The sequence below is a fragment of the Periplaneta americana genome, chromosome 6 (genome assembly GCF_040183065.1).
Source record: "Periplaneta americana isolate PAMFEO1 chromosome 6, P.americana_PAMFEO1_priV1, whole genome shotgun sequence".
NCBI classification, from domain to species: Eukaryota; Metazoa; Arthropoda; class Insecta; order Blattodea; family Blattidae; genus Periplaneta; species Periplaneta americana.
Window position 1 is genome coordinate 117,164,949 of NC_091122.1, and position 19,937 is coordinate 117,184,885.

At 33.7% G+C, this 19,937-nt stretch overlaps 1 protein-coding gene across 2 annotated transcripts in view; it reads left to right on the top strand.

The window, feature by feature from the left end:
- The window catches only part of LOC138701667 (scavenger receptor class B member 1-like), a 159,718-nt gene that overhangs the window by 95,477 nt on the left and 44,304 nt on the right, over nucleotides 1-19,937 (top strand). For both annotated transcript variants that reach the window (XM_069828801.1, XM_069828802.1), the window contains 2 exons: nucleotides 14,074-14,165; nucleotides 18,102-18,262. In XM_069828801.1, coding sequence (XP_069684902.1) covers nucleotides 14,074-14,165; nucleotides 18,102-18,262 — 253 coding nt within the window. The remainder of the gene's footprint in view (nucleotides 1-14,073; nucleotides 14,166-18,101; nucleotides 18,263-19,937) is intronic.

The window sequence follows — 19,937 nt, forward strand, 5'->3', positions numbered from 1 at the left end:
GCGCCTGACGTTGTCCATGACGTTCTGCAGCTTGTCCCATGGGATTTGTTGGATTTCTGTTTCAATTTGTTTCTTGAAATGTTGTAATGTGTGAGGTCGTTCCTGAGACTCTTTTATTTTAAGGTAACCGCATAGGAAATAATCAGGTGCCGATAGATCTGGTGACCATGCAGGCCAATTTATGTCGCCAAAGCGAGAAATTTCCTTTAGAACCTGCATAGAATTCCTGCTGTATGGGCTGTGGCCCCGTCCTGTTGGAATCAAATTTGACGTGCATCCATATGTCTTCAACGAAGTTCCCTCTGCAAGAATTATCGGGGACGACGAGGATTTTCCTGAAACGCCACTCTCACTCTTTCCACATTTTCAGGACTTCGGACGTTTCTACGGCGACCTGCTGGCTTCTTATTGGTGGCTGATGCGGTTATTCTTAATGCTTTAACCCAATTAATGATGGTCTGATGAGTTGAAACTGTACCGTGTCTTCCCAGGTTAAAATGGCGCCTAAAAACTCGTTAGATTTGTGTAGCTGAATCGTTATTCCTAGAATATGTTTCTAGGGCAAATGCCCTATGTTCACTCGACCAACGTTCCATCATTTACTAAATTTACTAAATGGCAAACATTAATCTGCACATTGCTGTGTGCAACAATGGTGTACTACTCCAAACATGCAAATGCAGCCAACTTAAAATGGTCTAATTGTTTTTACAGGACCTTGTATGTTTTACATGTTTCGCAACAATTACAGTTTATTTTCTTGAATTATCATTCAAAAGATATACCTTATGGGCTTATGGCATTATTTAATATATATCTAAATAAGATGAAATTTTGTTTTATGGATTATACACAAATCGCATTTTCTGTAATCCAGTCATGTCAGATTCAGCCCGCGGCGTGTACTTCGCCCGCGGTATAAGCATTCGTGCACGCGGGCGCCTGCACTCTTCCCCTCTTTCCCTGCAAGAGGGGTGGCAGGGGTGAATAAGTACACTGGTAATACGAAATATAATTGTTTGCTTTACAGTTACTACTAAACACAACACGATGCCATGTAGAATTTACTTTGCTGAGTGATGGAAAGAATTAATTAACTTTTTTATATTAAAACGTTTATTTATGTGAAGATGATTCATTTTTGTTCATTATAAGATTAAATTACGTTAGGGATATCAGTGTAATTATGAAGACTATTAATTTGCACTCAAATCGCACTACTAGTTCTAGAATCAGCAATAGCTGTTATTCGGTCTTAGCGTGAAGACTGGTTATTCAAGCTATCAAGCCCCAATCACGATTGAGACGCACAATGTACAGTGTGTAAAAACACATTATATGTAAGAAATTTAATGTAGACTACAGCGACATCACGACAACGTTACGATGTGTATAATTCTTATGAATACAAGAACGTCGTGGAAGATGATAAGCAGAGCTAGGAAGTTGATACCAAAACTGTTAAGTTGTGTGAGCTTGGACTATATCTCTACCGAATGAAATGTAATAGCGTATCTTTCAATATCAGTGAACCAGAACGACAAACATGTACAGCCGGCTGATAACCAATTATGTGCTCCAATCGGGATTAATACCTGGCCCCGGAACAAATTTTTCCTTGAATTTATTCAAGTCTGCTTCACAGGGAGCTTTACCTGAAAGCTAGATTTGTATATTATAGATGGATTCTTAGATTAGTTAACTAAGTCAATTATTGGCTGTCTTACAAAGAGTGATTAAATAATTTGCTGACTGATTAAATACCTCAATTTATAACTGGCGTACAGACTAATATTATTAATTTAATAAATAACTGACTAATGAATATCCTATTTACTTACTGATTAAGTACGTTATTGATTAAATAAGTGAATTATTGATTGATTATGAGACTAGATATGCAAGGTGTGTCAAAAGTCGCTTTCATTCTTAGGTTTCATACTTATACAGATGTCATAACTTGAATAAACGAATAGTTGGTGTAATAAGTGGTGGGTTGACAACCATGTTCGTACGTCAACTGTTTTTCCGGTGTCATGTTGAAAAGAGCCCTCGTTTTGTCGAAATGCAGTTAATATGGCAACAGGATGGAACTTTACCTCATTTTGTTGTAGGAATGAGGGACTTCTTGAACCAGCAATTTCATGAATGGGTTGGCCGTCGTGGCACAACAGAATGGCCACCCAGATCATGCGACCTGACACCATGTGATTTTTCACTGTGGATATCCTGAAAAATGATGTTTTTGCTCACAAACCGCAGGATCTGCTTCAATTGCGACAGATGATCGAACAGTCATTCGTGAAAATCGATGAAAACCGTGCGTTATGTTCTGCCATCTGTAAATAAGCGTCTAAACGTTGCGAATTGTGTATCGAGAAACAGGGCCTCCATTTGAAGAAAATATGTAAAGGAATGTGTAGTCAAATGTAAATTGAATGTAATTAAATGTAAGGAAATGTTTGGGGGAAGCGACTTTTGATCCATCTTGTATTATTATTAAATAACTAAATTATTGATTTACTGACTATGGAACCAAATGTATTATTGATTTGAAAACTAACTAAATTATTGACCATGTTAGGAACTAAGGACCGTATTCATAGACATTTTTAGCGCTGGTTTCCGGCGAATGATCAGCGTTTTTCGTATTCATAAACCAGTGTTAGCGATAGAATATGTTTTGAATTCTGTACAAGTAACCAGTGGATAGCCGGGGCTACCTTAGTACGCTCGTAGCGCGTGCTGCGAAATGTCTATGAATAGCACCCTAAGTGACTAAGTGCATAATCGATTAAATAATTGATTGAGTTATTGAATACAGTAACTGTCTAACTTGCTGACAGAATGTATTATCGATTGAGTGAATACTGTAGCTTACTGACTTTCTGGCTAACTACTTCACTGGTTATCTGATAACTTTGAGTTACTGATTAGCTGGCTTTCTGATCGACTGAACGAGTGGTTGATAAACTGGTTAGTTTATGGATTGTCTAGTTAATTTAACTATTGACTGAATTGTAGGTTGCCTAAGTAAATAGATTATTAACTCAATAACGAATGAATTACTGACTGACATACTATCTAGCTGACTAAATGGATGACTGATTTACTGAATAACTTACTGATTGACTGTCTGGCTGGCTACCTAATTCACTGACTGAATAATTTTTTTGATAAATAACTAATTGGCTGACTTACTGATCGAACTGAATCGATGGCAGATTGAGGAAATAACTCACTGATAGACTGCTGACTTACTAATTTATTGACTTGCTCAATGTCTGCTTATCTTAATTATGGATTGACTGATGGAATAACTGAGCTACTGACTGACTGAATGACCGAGCGAATGAGTGTCTGTATGATCGAATATTTCAATAATTGACTGATTGATTGATTAGTTACTATTACTCTGTGGTGAGCGTATGTTGCATATTGAAGGATGTGTTCTTCTTTGGGATTATCCATAGACTCCATAATGAAAGAGAAACCGTATCGTTAAATCGTGCTGTGCTGTTGTTTGCTTTCTTGAGAGTGAGAGTGGAAAGCTGGAAGTGGCACGCTCTCACCTTGCACTTGATGCAGCGAAGCCTTCCGCATGGCGGCAAGTGTTGGATAATTCGAGATGGACGAATTACGCAAAAGAGGCTGCGTCGTGCAAGCAAAGTATAAACTCCCACACGCACCTCTCACATGAGGAGCTGACAAAAACACTTGGCATCAGTTAAAAACTTTTCAAAGTCTTTTTCGTAAGACTGTTTCCATTGCTGTAAATGAAGCTAACTGGAAGTAGGCCTACATTTTTCAAGATCAGTCCTGCTGATCATTGTTTATTTAAGTTCATTATGAACTACACAGATAATAATAATAATAATAATAATAATAATAATAATAATAATAATAATAAAATACTAGCAATAATAAAAGTAGGCAATAATAGTCTCATGAGGTAATTCAAATATTTACCATGTTATTATATGCATAAACAAATAAAAAAAATGAACAATACTATTGGTAACGAGTATTAATTGATAAATGCTTCCTTAGCTTATTCTTAAAATCGTTTTATAATCACCGACGTAGTTCAGTCAGCCGACGCGCTTACCTGCCGAACCGGAGTTGCGCTCGGGCGTGGGTTCGATTCCCGCTTGAGCTGATTACATGGTTGGGTTTTTTCCGAGGTTTTTCCCAACTGTAAGGCAAATGTCAAGTAATGTATGGCGAATCCTCGGCCTCATATCGCAAAATACCATCTTGCTGCCACCAATCCCATCGACGCAAAATAACCGAGTCGTTGATACAGCGTCGTTAAATAACCAACTAAAATAATCGTTCTATGTCTGACAGTCTCTGACGTTTATCGATAGAGAATTCCAAAGGAACAATTATAGTGAAAGAAGATGAGTCATCAGCATGTGGATATCTTTAATATACGGTAGTTCTATTAATAATATAATTTTCATATCTACACCTATGTTACTTTTTGTAATCTGTCTTTCCTTAACCTCTTGCATTACCTGCTTAAAATGATTTCAGTAACCGAAAGTTTATCCTTTCTTTCGTGTTTTATACGGCACTTCACTTCCATATGTTTCTATGTGTCATATTCATATACTATGGTCTATCTTTGCATCTATCCCTCTCCCCAATGGTATAAAACGCTATTGTTCCTCTGCCTTCATTCAATTCTCAAGAACCGTAATTTCTATACAAATTTATCTTGAAATAGAATTACTAATTTGTTTAATTAACTTTCTGTTATCAGGAATTTGTTTATGTATTCATGATTTACCTCAAACTAAATATTTCACTTTCTTTTCTTTTTTCAGCTATCTCGGTCAACAAATTCTTCATTCTTTAAATTTATGTTTGAGTACTTTCTCCTATTCCATCTACTATCCATATGCTGACAGCGTTTCTTCTTTCTGGAATCCAGTTTTAACCTGCATAACAATCTTAACAATCTGACATGGCCATACCATTTTAATTATCATGTTCTTTTACAGCAAAAGTCCTTTATTACTTCCTATTTTTCTTCTACTTTGCCTAGAATATCTAACTATGATATTCATGCAGAAAGTTTAAAATAATTATTTTCTGGAGCTAATAATCTATTTGTTTTTCTGTTTTAGTGTACATATGTCCGTCTTCATATTTTAGAAAGCTTTTTATAACCTTATTTAATGCAGAATATGTCTTCCCTATGGAAATGATTTGAACATGCTAATCATTCTTCGTGTCTCACTAATAGGCCTACTTCTTTCTTTAATTTTCATGCCAGATGAAACATTTTCTTGCATTATTGGTTTCAAGTGCTTAAATATATTAGAGATATTTGTATTCTATAATTTTGAAATATATATATATAGTCCTACTTTTCACGTGCGATATTATTCTTCTCTAGTGTTAATATTATATTATATAATTCCATTGCCACTGTAATTTAAATTTTAGTTCCTATTTTATTTTACTTATTTATTTTTATTATTATTATTTTTTATTTTCTATATTTCTCTTATATTAATATTGTATTATATAATTTCTGTAACTGTAATTTTAATTCTATTTCCTATTTTATTTTATTTTATATTCTCTTATAGGCCAATTAATATTATATCTGAACTGCGACCGAACACAAGCGCTGCTCATTCGGTCTCAAATTTTGTTAATACTACTGTATCTCCTGTTTTATATTGTTTGTATTATTTTATTTCTATTTCTCTTGTTTGTTTGTAATTATATTCTTTATTCTGTATATTTAAATTCAAATAAATAAATAAATAAATAAATAAATAAATAAATAAATAAATAAATAAATAAATAAATAAATAAATAAATAAATAAATAAATAAATAAATAAATAAATAAATAAATAAATAAATAAATAAATAAATAAAAATTGAGATGCTACTGTATTACTTTCACTTTCAGTTCTTCTGAATGGCTCATAGTTAAATAAATATTCAGTGAATTATTAATTCGAGATAAAATTCTATTTTATTATGTTACATAAATAGTTAAAATGTGAACTATTAGACAGTGAGGATTTTATGTCTTATTTAGTACATTTTTGCGAAGAACTGAAATTAATGAGAGAGAGAGAGAGCGAGAGAAACTTGGAGTGCTTGGTTTCATTAGAACTTAATCTGTCAGTATATAATTAAGGGTAGTAATGTACAGTAATTACAAACTGGATCTTTTTGTTTGTGTATCTCTGACATTGCTAATGCATCAAATGGTCGGTATTTAATAGTGTTAAAATTTATAAAGGTGGATGACACAACGCAAGCATAAATAAATCACGGTGAAAGGCAAGGCTGTACCTTGTGCCGGATTCTCTACAGTGTTTCTATTGGAGATAACTCACGGCAATAGATTCCGAAGACATATTGAAAACAGGCATTGTAGCTGAATAGTGAGATGATGAAACGACAATCTAAACAAGCAGGCGTCGTATTTATACTCTGGTCGCATCTCTGGAACACAATTTGAAAGTCAATGAAAGTTACAAAGTTTCCCCCTATATCTTCTTATGTTGTGATGTCACACACGACGAAAACACAAATGGTGAAATGTGACTTTATACAACATTGAGAAGACGTTCCCCGTTGTGGTTCAATGTTTGTTGTACTCAACCATATTGCCAATTGGCTTGTCTCCTAACTGAGGTAGTAATTTTTTAGTCGGTTATATAACGACACCGTATTAACTACTAGATTATTTAGCGTCGATGGAATTTGTTATATTGATATAGTATTAGACGAAACGAGCCGAAGATTTATCATGTGACTACCTGACGTTTACCTTATATTTGGAAAAAAAAACCTCAGAAAAATCCAAACAGATAGCCCAAACGAGAATTGAAGGGTTTAGAACCATAGTGGGTCAAGCGCCATTTACTAAAACCGGAGAAAACAAGGATTAAAATGAAGTTATTACCATAATTCAATGGAAACATATAGCAAGTAATATAAAGTATACACATTAAAACTAAATGATATATCAATCTTTATTAAACTATGGTATTCACTTAACTTTAACCCTTGTTTTCTCCGTTTTTAATAAATGGCGCTTGGCCCACTATGCCTGTGAACCCTTCAATTAACTCACGCCCGAGTGCAGCTTCAGCTTAGCAGGCAAACGCGCTTACCGCCTGAGCTATGCTCATCTTAAATGCAGTTTTCTATCGTGTTGATTTATATAGACTTATGTAGGGAGGAGTCATATAGTACTTCAACATCATCTTTAGTTTTTTCGTAAAAAAAACTGACTAGTGGTCACTTCTTTGAACATAGAGACTTGACCATCACACACTTAGCGCGAACATCCCATGGACTTCCAACTTACTCTGGCGTCTTCACTCTCGCAGTCTCAGGTTCGATTGTTAGGAAAAGTGAGGACTATTCTGCTCTCCTCTACATCTTTCCCAGTTGTATTTCAGCAAATATCAATTGTATTTAAGGAATTATCAAACGCATTTCATATTAGTCAATTTAATTCCAGAAATTATCAATTATATTTCAGATTTCTCAATTCAATTTCAGATTTCTCAATTCAATTTCAGATAGTATCAATTGTATTTCAGATAGTATCAAATGTATTTCAAATTTGTCAATTGTATTTCATATGGTATCAAATGTATTTCAGAAAATAAGCAATCATTTAAGATTACATAGTCATTTTTATTTCACAAAATAAAACTAATATATACCTACTTGAGATTTTAACTTGTATTTAAAAAAAATGGAAAATGGATTTTAAAAATCTTCAACTTTATTGCATTTTAGCGTCCGACAGGCATATTCACCAAAGCTAAAGCTGCAGCTTGATGAATTGTACTGTGTTGTACTGCACGAGCACAATCATCACCAACTTCTGAAATACAAATGATAGTCCATCTTAATTACACAACTGTTAACACTATATCACTTCGGAATATGTATTATATGTCTTTCTCGTGTTAAATTCCATCGTACTTGGTTAACATGTTTCGACCTGTTATAGGGCTTCTTCAGAACTGGTTGTTGCCGGTCTTGGTCACTTTTGTTTTGTTTCTTGTTCAAATGCTAACCACACCTACAGAGACATCAACACAGATATTGAAATTCTACATATCCAACCAAAAAGCCAGAAACTAAACAGACTAGAACAATACGAAATATACAGACACACAAAAACACATCCAGATGAAATTCTCAACATACAACTCAATTTCAGAACACACATTCCTTCACTCCACATTACACTACACAAACACACCCCCACAGCAAACAAAACAAAAGGCGCCAAGACCAGCAACAACCAGTTCTGAAGAAGGCCCATAACAGGCCGAAACATGTTAATCAGGTACGATAGAATTTAAACGAGAAAGACATATAATACATATTCCGAAACAAATGATAGTTTCTGAAATACAATTGACAACTATGGAATACAATTGATGTTTTCTGAAATCGAATTCACTAATCTGAAATACAAATGACAAATCTGAAATACAATTGATATTTTCTGAAATACAACTGGAAAAGGTAGTAGCCCACCACGGTCAACATATCAGAGGAAGCCCGATACTGCTGCTGTAACGTCTCGCCTAGCGTTCTGCTTCTCCATTTCTTCATGATATTAACCTTAATAGGTGAGGTCTTCCTTGCGGCCTTTTCTTGAACATTTTCTGAGTTCCTTCACTGGAACAGTAATTTCCGGAGTGGGAAAAATGACCAACGAGTTTGGAGCTCATATAGTTTTTTACCTGTTGCTCCATGACCCTTACAAGGATGCTTTCTTGTGCACCTTTTCGAGTACTTTTCTTCCCCTGTCCATATTGCTTAACCCACTGTGGCTCAATGATTTTATTTTCAGCCACATATTCAACAACCTTCGTTCGACTTCGATTTACGATAGGAACGTGAATATTTAACTTCCTTCCGTAAGGGGTGGATGTATCTTCCATGTCTTGAGTTCAGTCCGTGTTGTCTTAACCTGTGACTTTTTGCCTTGATGACCAAGTGATGATGACGTCTTACTACTTACAAAAGTCTTGGTGTTAGTTCAGAATTCTTACAAGTGTCAGTACAAAACGAAGTAAAGCAAGTGATAAATACAGTTTTTCAGAAAATTAAGAAAATTTGAATTGTGGTACAGTTGCTAATGAGTGTATGTTTCCGTAATTCTTTCCTGCAGGGCTCGTTGCTATATTACGTTTCCTTTTATTTTTTAAGCATTTGGTGTCACTTTATTTTTTTTGTTGAAGATTGAATGGGTTTTATAAATAAATTATAAAATGATTATTATTCATAATAATTACCTATTTAATATTCTGTTTAGAAATGATTCAGCAATTATGAAAACATGTATCTTTTGTATGGAAGCCTCTAATTGGAAATCGAATTGGCTGAAAGAGCTGGAAAGAGAAATAAACAGATTAGGTCTAAATTGGCTATGAAGAGAACTAGGGTCTATAAACACGAAAACTATTGGAAGAATAGTAAAAGAGAGGGCAAACGAAATTTCGAGGCAATACATTTTTAGTAATATTAGAGACCTAGGATCACTAAAATACTATAGGGAGGCTAAACAGTTTTGGTAACAGGAAGAATAATTATATTAGACTAAATTCAAGGGAAGGGAGAACAGGAATGGCATGGTGGAGATTAGCTATCTGGAGGCTCAAGAATAAGAGAGGGAACGTAGAGAAAGATAAATGTCCTTTATGTGGACTAGCGGAAGACGCAATGCATATTGCTTTAAAGTGTCAGGCAACGAATGATTTGAGAAAAGGTTGGGTGGATAAAAAATTTCTACAAATAAACGCTATAGTAGCTTATAAAAAATGAATGGCCTCCTAAACGCCAGAAATCTGTATAAATTAGGAAAATTTCTTTTTAGAGTTAAAATTAGATGGGGAGAGAAAGTCAAAGCTCTAACGGATATGCAATTATAAATGTTGAATAGTCTGACACGATAGGAAACTACGAAAAGTAGGCAATGAAGTTAACAGAATAATTTTTAAGAGATTGAGTATAGAAATGAAAAAGTTAAAGTAAGAGTTTTAAATACAAGAGCTATACTTATTATTAGTTTTTGTTATTATTATTATTATTATTATTATTATTATTATTATTCTTATTATTATTATTTTGAATGAAGGATATTTATAGGTCCAATATGTATTACTTTTTGTAATATTTATATAGACAGTGATGGCGGATTAAGAACTGGAACACATCTAATCCGGCATGACGTGAACAAAGATTGATTAAATAAATAAATAAATAAATAAATAAAAATTACCTATTAACTATTATTATTTTTCGCTATAAATTCAGTTATGGAACTATCATTAGTCCAAAAGTACACATGAATCAAAATTTATTATTCTCTTGCCCGACCAATTCTGTCTTAGGGATGAGGTATGGCTATGATTGTATATTTTTTGTAGAGCCACCAACGTAGATCAGTCGGCAGGCTCCCTAGACTGCTGATCCGGAGGTTCGCTCGGGCTTGGATTCTGATTTACGTTGGCTGATTACCTGGTGGGTTTTTTTTTCCAGGGTTTTCCCCAACTATAAGGCAAATGCTAGGTAATTTATGGCGAATCCTTAGCCTCACTTCCTTCCGCCAAAAAGTTGCAATCTTGTAAAATCTTGACTTATTCCACATCTTGAAGCTTCAATGTTAATGTAAGATCTATGGAAAACAATAAATGAAATGAAAATGGAAAATGAAAAGGACAATTATAATATCAAAATCCTGAAGAATAACTGCTGGAGTGATGAAATTCATGAAGCGTACAGGAAGAGTAACAAAATTTGATTAAGACCTACAAACGAAATGAAGAAATGCTGAAAGAATTTACAAAATAAAACCGGTTTTACAGTGTGTAAATACTCCAAGGCGAAATTTGGGAAAACATGTTAGAAGAATGGAAAGAGCACGCATCTCTAAACAAGTTCTGCACTTGGTATTTCATGGGCAATATCTTTTGGTCGACCGGCAAAGAGATGAACTGATATGGGAACTTAACAGACCACTTTGGTCTAATACATGTTAGCAAGATTATTATTTTTTTATTCCTTTAGTATTCTGGCAATAATTTCGTTGGCATAAAGATCAAGATAAAAACTTCCTACTTCTTTAAATTTCAATTCGTAAGTCCAGTCATTGTTAACGACTATAGAAGTGACTTCAACAGACTGAAGTTTGTATCAGCCAGTGGTGTAGATCAGGCGGTAACGCGTTTACTTGCTAATCGAGAGCTGTAGTTGGGCAGATTCGATTCTCGCTTGGGCTGATTACATCGCTGTTTCTTTTTCCGAGTTTTTCCTCAACTGTCAAGTAACCTTATGACGAATGCTCGGCTTCATCTCGCTATCACCAATTCCATCGAAAATAAGTAACCGAGCGGTTGATGCAATGTTATCAAATAGCCGACTAAAAAGTCAATGTCATATGTTTGTAGTCAATTGGATGGCAAATGTACATCGATAATTTTTAGCTTGTGCTTTATTGGTATCACGATGTTAAATGTTATGTTTTATTTAACGACGCTCGCAACTGCAGAGGTTATATCAGCGTCGCCGGATGTGCCGGAATTTTGTCCCGCAGGAGTTCTTTTACATGCCAGTAAATCTACTGACATGAGCCTGTCGCATTTAAGCACACTTAAATGCCATCGACCTGGCCCGGGATCGAAGCCGCAACCTTGGGCATAGAAGGCCAGCGCTATACCAACTCGCCAACCAGGTCGACTGGTATCACGATCTTATGAGTGAATAATATAATTAATAAGGGCAGATTTTTTTTTTATAAATTGTTTTTATAGATATTAGATTGTGGTTTATTGGTGGAGTAGTTTTGTTGGTAGATGTAATTGAAATTTCGTAATATATCCAATAATGACATTCTATTATGGATCTAGCTTTATACCCATATTAGAGCAACAGCGGCTCTCCAAGGTTACTTTTATGTTTCTTTGAAACAGGTAACATAATGCATAATGCTTAGTCATCGTTTCTTCATAACTGCTTTCTCACTAGTTGAATGTGTTACTATTAGAAAGTTTATACGTTATAGTAATTGAGGGTATTTTTCTTTTTGTACTTCCAATAATAATGCGACCCACTTGCACCGAGTGTTAACTGAGAACCACTGTAATACCACATACTGTACCTGTATTTTCTTTGTTTTCTATTATGAAGTCCTAGTTCTCTTCCCAGCGCCTGATGTATTCAAATTGTATCCGTTGGTCATATTTACATATAATAATAATAATAATAATAATAATAATAATAATAATAATAATAATAATAATAATAATAATGATAATAGTAATAATTATAATTATAATAATAATAATTATTATTATTATTCATTCATTCATTCATTCATTCATTCATTCATTCATTCATTCATTCATTCATTCATTCATTCATTCATTCATTTTCTTCTGCCCAAAGACAGATCTTTCACTGCAAACCCAGCATTCTCCAATCTTTTCAATTTCCCGCCTTCCTCTTAGTCTCCGAATATGAGTCATATCGTCGTTGTTCCTGCAATAACTCCTGTGTGCAAAATATACAATTTTTCAGTAGGAAGAAAAAACACATTTATTCATTCTATGGCAATGGTACATAGGAGATTGTGAATTCTTACATTTTTGAAAGAAAGAAATATAATTACATAGTCTATATAGGAGATTTTATTATGTGTTGTATCACTATTTAAATTATTTATTAGAGAAAAAACCTGAAAATCGATAAATATGTCACATAGGAGTTATTGCAGGAACAACGACGATATATCTTAATATTGCCTATCATCTGATATCTTCTGCCCCGAACTCTTCTCCCATTCAATATTCCTTCATTTTCAACTTAATGTTTTTGTATTATTTTTTCCTGTTAATAATTTAACTGGAATATATGAAAAATAATTAATGAAATTAAATAATATAAATGTAATAGAGAAGAATATAAATAATATTAATCGCCTTAAAGGTAATGTTAATGCTCCTTCAGTAGGCAGTTTCTTCTCAGCCAGTGACCCAGCCAATTCCTTTTCCTCTTCCTGATCAGTTCCTTACAGCGTCATTCTTTCTTCCTCCATTCTTTCTAGCACTGCTTCATATCTTATTCTGTCTGTCCATTTCACGCGCTCCATTATTATCCATTATCCATATTCCAAATGTTTTTAGTCGTTTCTATCGATTTTGTTGTAATGCCCATGTTTCTGCTTTTTACATAAATACATACATACATACATACATACATACATACATACATACATACATACATACATACATACATACATACTCTTGACAAGATAATGTTATTATTTAACTAAATTTTCTCATCAGAAGTAATTGCTAAATTACTATAATTTGGTTTAAGAGACCATTACTTGCTTTCAGTCATCCGATGATTAATTTATTTTTAAAATTCAGTTAATAAATCCATTTGTTGAAATACTTTCGTATCTGCTTTGGTTCATTCATCAACTTTAGTTACTGCAGGGGTTTCTAAAATTCGTTTTAGAGCTGTTTTTAGTGATTAATTAAATATTTTTATTTTGCTTATTTCTGGGTTAACAATCTACATACATACATACATACATACATACATACATACATACATACATACATACATACATACATACAGTCCACACCTGTGGAGTAACGTTCAGAGCATCTGGCCGCGAAACCAGGTGGCCCAGGTTCGAATCCTGGACGAGGCAAGTTACCTGGTTGAGGTTTTTTCCGGGGTTTTTCCTCAACCCAATACGAGAAAATGCTGGGTAACTTTCGGTGCTGGACCCCGGACTCATTTCACCGGCATTATCACCTTCATTTCATTCAGGCGCTAAATACCCTAGATGTTGATACAGCGTCGTAAAATAACCCAATATAATAATAATAATAATAATAATAATAATAATAATACATACATACACATACATACATACATAACTTTGTATAAATAGGTAGTACGTGCATATAATATGTGCGTTCGTGCGTGGTTTCACTTGCCTGAGAACTGAACCAGGAAGCTGCATGAGGATTTGTGATTGTTGCAGGTGTGTTCCTGTTGGCAGTAATCGGGGCGGGCTGCCTCGTCGCATCTTACGGTATATTCGCATTCTCTCCGATAGATATAATCATAAGCCAAGTAAGTTGCACATGAAATCTTATGTAATAATGTGACATCAATCACCATTTCCTAGTCCATTAACATCACTCATCTTCATTTAACATAACTGATAAGGTAATCCTTCTAGCTTCTGAGAAGCACCATATCTTTTCCACAAGCGTCGAATAATTGCTAGATTCTTGTTAGGGAGGTTGAATGCTGAGTTCACATACGGCATTTTCAAGCGTCCGAGTTAAAGGAATGAGAACGAAACATAAAATTTGTGCCATCCACACACATCCGCTGTACCGGAACCCATGGAACCAAAGTGCTGTCTGAAGTAACTCCTGGACAAACCAGTACGTTCATTTGAGAATATATAGACAATACAGTTGTGACGCTTTGAACAGAACCAGAGTTTAGTGATTTGTAATTTTTAAACAACTTTTATTGTTTCTTTCACATTGCACATAAATATGTAGAATTTATTTGCAAGATTTGGTTCAATGACTATTCATTAAGTATTATACGAAACTTTCACATAGTTGCGAGATTTTAGTCTTTGCACAGTTCCACGTTGGACCTCTCTATATTTTTAACATTGTTCAAGCGAGGTAATCTGATTACGCGAACAGTGAAATTTTGACCATTTTTCCGCACATGCGTTGCGCGTAAACATCTCAAAAGCGTATGTATCAATTATTCGTAGCAAATCTAAAACTTCATTCACCGAACAATCACGTGACTTATGACGGTCACGATAACGTATTCCGTCCTCTTGTTAGTAAGTGAGACAAGCAAGTTATTATATCATTAATTAATTAATTAATTAATTCAGAACAGTTATAACATAAAATAATCATTTTTAGAGAAGTATTGAGTGACTATAAACATGAAAACACAACCAGGATGCAATACATAAAAAGACCTGTCTATCACACTAAACATTTTTTAAATGCCACATTAGACTTGAGATTGTTTTTAAATTTATTTCTGTTGTCTGTTTCTTGTAAATGTATAGTTTACATGAATCTGCTAGTTTTAGCTCTAGAAGCTCTAAGTAAATATGTATGAATAAATAAATCAATAGGCCTACTTTGAGTGTAAAGGAGGAATTTCATCAGTCTGCAGTACTCAATTTCCTTAACCACTTCACATAATTCATAAGCACATTCTAATCATATTTACATGCAGCTTTAAATAGGGAGACCAGATTCACATCGATAAAAAAGAGGACACAAAGTTTCAAAAAAGACATTGTTCGAAAAAAGAGGACAGAAAATATGTACTTAGATTTAGGCTTAGGTCTATATTGTACTTTAACTTACGTCAATATCTGTTTTATTACAACATATTTACAGTACAGATTTAGGCTTATATCAAACTTAAAAGTATGTTAATATCTATTTTATTACAAAATATTTATGATAAATCTGAATAATAATAATAATAATAATAATAATAATAATAATAATAATAATAATAATAATAATGATTTTACAGTTAGTTACATATGAAAGTCAAGGGAACTATAATATTAAAGAGAACAAAATATTTATATAGACTTAAGCTTAGGCCTAAATTATACTTAAATGATGTCAATATCTATTTTATTACAGCATACTTTTGATAAAACTTAATGATATAAAATTATTTTACAGTTATATACATATGAAAGCAAAGACCATAACAATTAAGAGCAAAGAGAGTTATGCTTGTTGGCAAAGAGTATATTCCATCGATGCTGCTGCCACTTACAGGCAAATTACTTGTAAAATGTCTCGAATCAGATAATTTCAAAATATCAGGCATACAAGTTACGAAAAGGAGGACATTTCTTGATTTTTTAAAAATCCGCCTGGACCTCGGACAAAAACCTAAAAAGGAGGACATGTTCGGACAAAAGAGGACGTCTGGTCATCCTAGCTTTAAATGCATTACCTCAACTGCTTTCGTGCAGCTTGGATAGACTACAGATTTTGACCATATCGTTCAACTTAGCCCTCCCCCGGTGCAAAGACCCTGAAATCTCGCACCAGTATTAATAAAAAAACTTAATTCCTCGTTATTAACAATCTTTTTCCTGGGTAACCTGTACGTATTGGGTTCCCGCAAAGTGCTTGCTGCTCAGTTACAAGATGAACAATTTCTAAAGAAGCTAATTGAAGATAGAGTTTTTCACCGCAGCCTGAAGCTTATTGTGCTTACCGCTCCTGTTCTGTGAATGATATTTGTCGCCGAACGGTCGCGCTCTTGTACAAACAGCACCTGTACCGTGAACTTAACCCGGGCTTGGCAATGATGATAATGGTATGTGAATTAATTATGGCGAAATGAATCCGAGGTCCAATGCCGTAAATTACTTAGATATTATGCTTTAATTGATTGAGGGAAAACCTCAGAAAAAATTCAACCCGGGCCCGCTTATTTTACAGTCAGATATGCTCGCCGTCACTCCACAGTGGTGGACTGAAGATAGAAGTAGACAGGCAATTAATACAACGAAAGATGTCTTTGATACTTTTTTTACTTATTACACGTTTTCCATAAAATACAAACTTTTATTGAAAAATGAAGCGACTGAATCCACTGTTCTCTTCGCTTATTAAGTAATCCAGCTGCTTCAGTTAAAGAAGTAATTTTTAAATGATTTTATATACGATAAAACACGTTTCGACAATTCAACGAAAACTGAAAAGATCGATTCTCATTGTATTATGATGTGATGTTGGATTCTATTCACGTCTTCCTTTTGTAGGCATCGGACGCACTAAAATGCAATGTGTGAACCTATCTAAGCTATGTTTCTCGCAAGGTCTTCCGTGATGTTCGAAATCGGCATCCGTATCCATTAAAAATTTATTATTTATGTCTTACAAATATAATAAAAAATAGTTAAATTTTCTATAGGTCAGATAATACACGACTAGGTTCTAGTCTTTCGTGACATTTCTAAGGATGAACCCTAATATATTGGGTCATAGTTCTCCTTAAAATTGAGCATTTTCCTAATGTAACAGTTCACTTATTTTGGTTACCGGAACCTTTATCTTGGTAGTAAAACCAAAGAGGTGGCAGGAGTTATGTTTCATATCTAGATTTTTAGTAGTGGGTAATACCAAGACAAAGATTTGACTCTCTACTCTAAGTGATAACTCTGCTGACAGCATTCAAGGCACTGTTGACTCTGTAACAAATAAAATCATGCTTTGTGGACTAAAACTTAGCAACATCTTTATCTTCATTTTCGTCTTTGTTATATATCTGTGTTCTGGTATTCCAGTTTAGTTAGTTGAAACCTCAGACGATGAGGTCCAGCTTTCTCGTCAATGCTCTATGACCTTCATACATCCGACGGGAAGATTTGTCTTAATTTATACGATGTTGTTCGACGTTTTATTTATATAGACATCACATTGGTACTTTCACTCAATTGGAAATATCCCTTATAATGCTTTCACCCAATTGGAAATATCCCTTATAATGCTTTCTTGTCTTATCTTGTCTTTTTCATCACTTAAAGTTTCCCTATGTTCTTCATAAAATTATCATCTCAGATGTTATGTGAAGTTGTACCGTTTAGTGTCTGTCCTTAACTTTCCATTATAAACCAATACATGTTTATTTATGTAGTCTAATCTTATCACAAGCTATTAATTTATTATGCCTGAAACATGTATATAGCAAATTATTTCCCTCGTTATACGTTCTAATAGGATACGTCCTCTTTTCAGATTTTATCTTCAAAATTCTCTAAATCTCTCCACGGCAAGCCTCGGAGTGAGACAAGTGGCCAACAGGCTTGGAGCTCATATAGGTATTTCACTCTCAAGACTCCTCGTGAGGTCGCGAAACTAGCGAACCTGTAGATTTTCCTCCCTCCTACCCGTCCCTTCTAGTCATTGTTAATGCCACTTTTGTGCCTTGAGGCTTGATACCTTACAAACATTGATTGTACCTTGATGGTATGTGCAGCGAATGAGGATACAAAAAGGCTCGACCCTGTACAACTTATGGGAGAAGCCTCCGGTGGACGTGTACATCAAGGTGTTCGTGTTCAACATCACCAACGCCGATGAGTTCCTGTCCGGCAAGGAGAAGCTGCGCGTGCAAGAAGTCGGTCCATACTTCTACAGGTATCTATATATACATAACTATTCCTATTTTGCTATTTATACAATTTTTATTTTTAGCTTCCCTTTCTTCGTTCCTTCTTTCTTTTTCTGTAATCTTCCTATTTTTTAATTTTATCTCTTTCGTTATTTTCTATAATTTCCTATTTTTTTTAATCCTTTCTCTTATCTCACCTCGCATCCCATTTCTACCCTTTATATTTATTCCTTTGCCCTTTCTTTTCTCTATCTTATTTCTCGTTTTATTCATCTCTATATATTCTGGACCTTTGTTATTTCGTTTTCTTTTTTATTATCATAATTTTTCTTTCATAATAGTTCTTTCTCTTCCTGTCATATTTTATCATCATTCTCATTTTTCACTTCTTCTAGATTAACTTTATTTTATTTCTTTCCCTTATTTACCTCTCCTTCTTATATTCTTTCTCCTCTGCCTCTTAATTGTCTTCAGTTACTGCAACATACGTTTTCATTTTCTCCTTCTCCTTATAATCATAGACTATTTATTATTTTTCCTTCTGTTTTCCCTCGTTTTCTCTTTTATGTATTATGAAACTAATTTTTTATTTATCCGATCGGATGGTTTTGTAGGTAGACACGAACGGTTATTGATTCTAACTTCCTCTTGTTATGCCTGGGTAAATTTTCATAGATGCAAATAAATTATTGCAAAATATTTCCTGCACGCATAATTATACTTAAAACGTAAAAGTTATAAATTAAGTCAAATAGGCCTATCTAACTTTTCAGTATTGCAAAAAGTGCCTTTCGTATGCAGTCTCTTTTTGATGTGTAATAAATAATTTTCATGTAAGTCGGTCTATGTTTCTTTAAATGAAATTTCAATTAGATAAACTATAAACAGTAATAATATTAGCTCCACGGTAACGGAACAGAATTGTTACGAATACGCAAAACAACGTACAATAATAATAATAATAATAATAATAATAATAATAACAATAATAATAATAATAATAATAATAATAATTTAATTAATCTTGCAGAGCTAAGGCCAGTTGGCCTTATCTTCCGCCCACCAGACTCTAATTCTGATTGAATACAATAGGCTTACAGTAGTGGTTACATTAATATATAGATCATAAAACAACATGAAAGTGAATGATGAAAGTAAAAGTAAATAATGAAAAAGAAAGAATATTTCAACCAAAATTTTTGTTACAAGAGATTTTATTTTAATATCTAAACTATAATGATTCAAGAAGAAATTTAAACGAGAAAGTCGTTTCGGTTGGAAAGGAATGAAAATTACTCAAAGAATTAAGACAAGTGTAAAATACATTTTTAAACATATTTTTGCAATAATTAAGTAGCGTTTATATAAGTAAATAATGTGAAGAAATTAAAAAGTAAAATATAGAGGGAAGAAAGATAGCAAAACATAAAAAGAAACAGTGGAAGAGAGAAAGAAAGACAAATTGGAAGAAGAGAAGAAGGAAAGAAAGAAAGAAAATACATTGGGAAAAGAAAAACAAAGCAAGAGACAAGGAAGACAGAAATAAAAATAAAGTGTAAAAAAGACGAAAATTAGAAGTAGAATAAAAGATAAAGAGAAAGTGGAGAGAAAAAAAGTAAGAAGATGAAAATAAAGAGCAGGAAGTCGTAAATGAAAGAAGAAAGAGTAGGGACATAGGAAAGAAAGAGAAAATTGACAGGG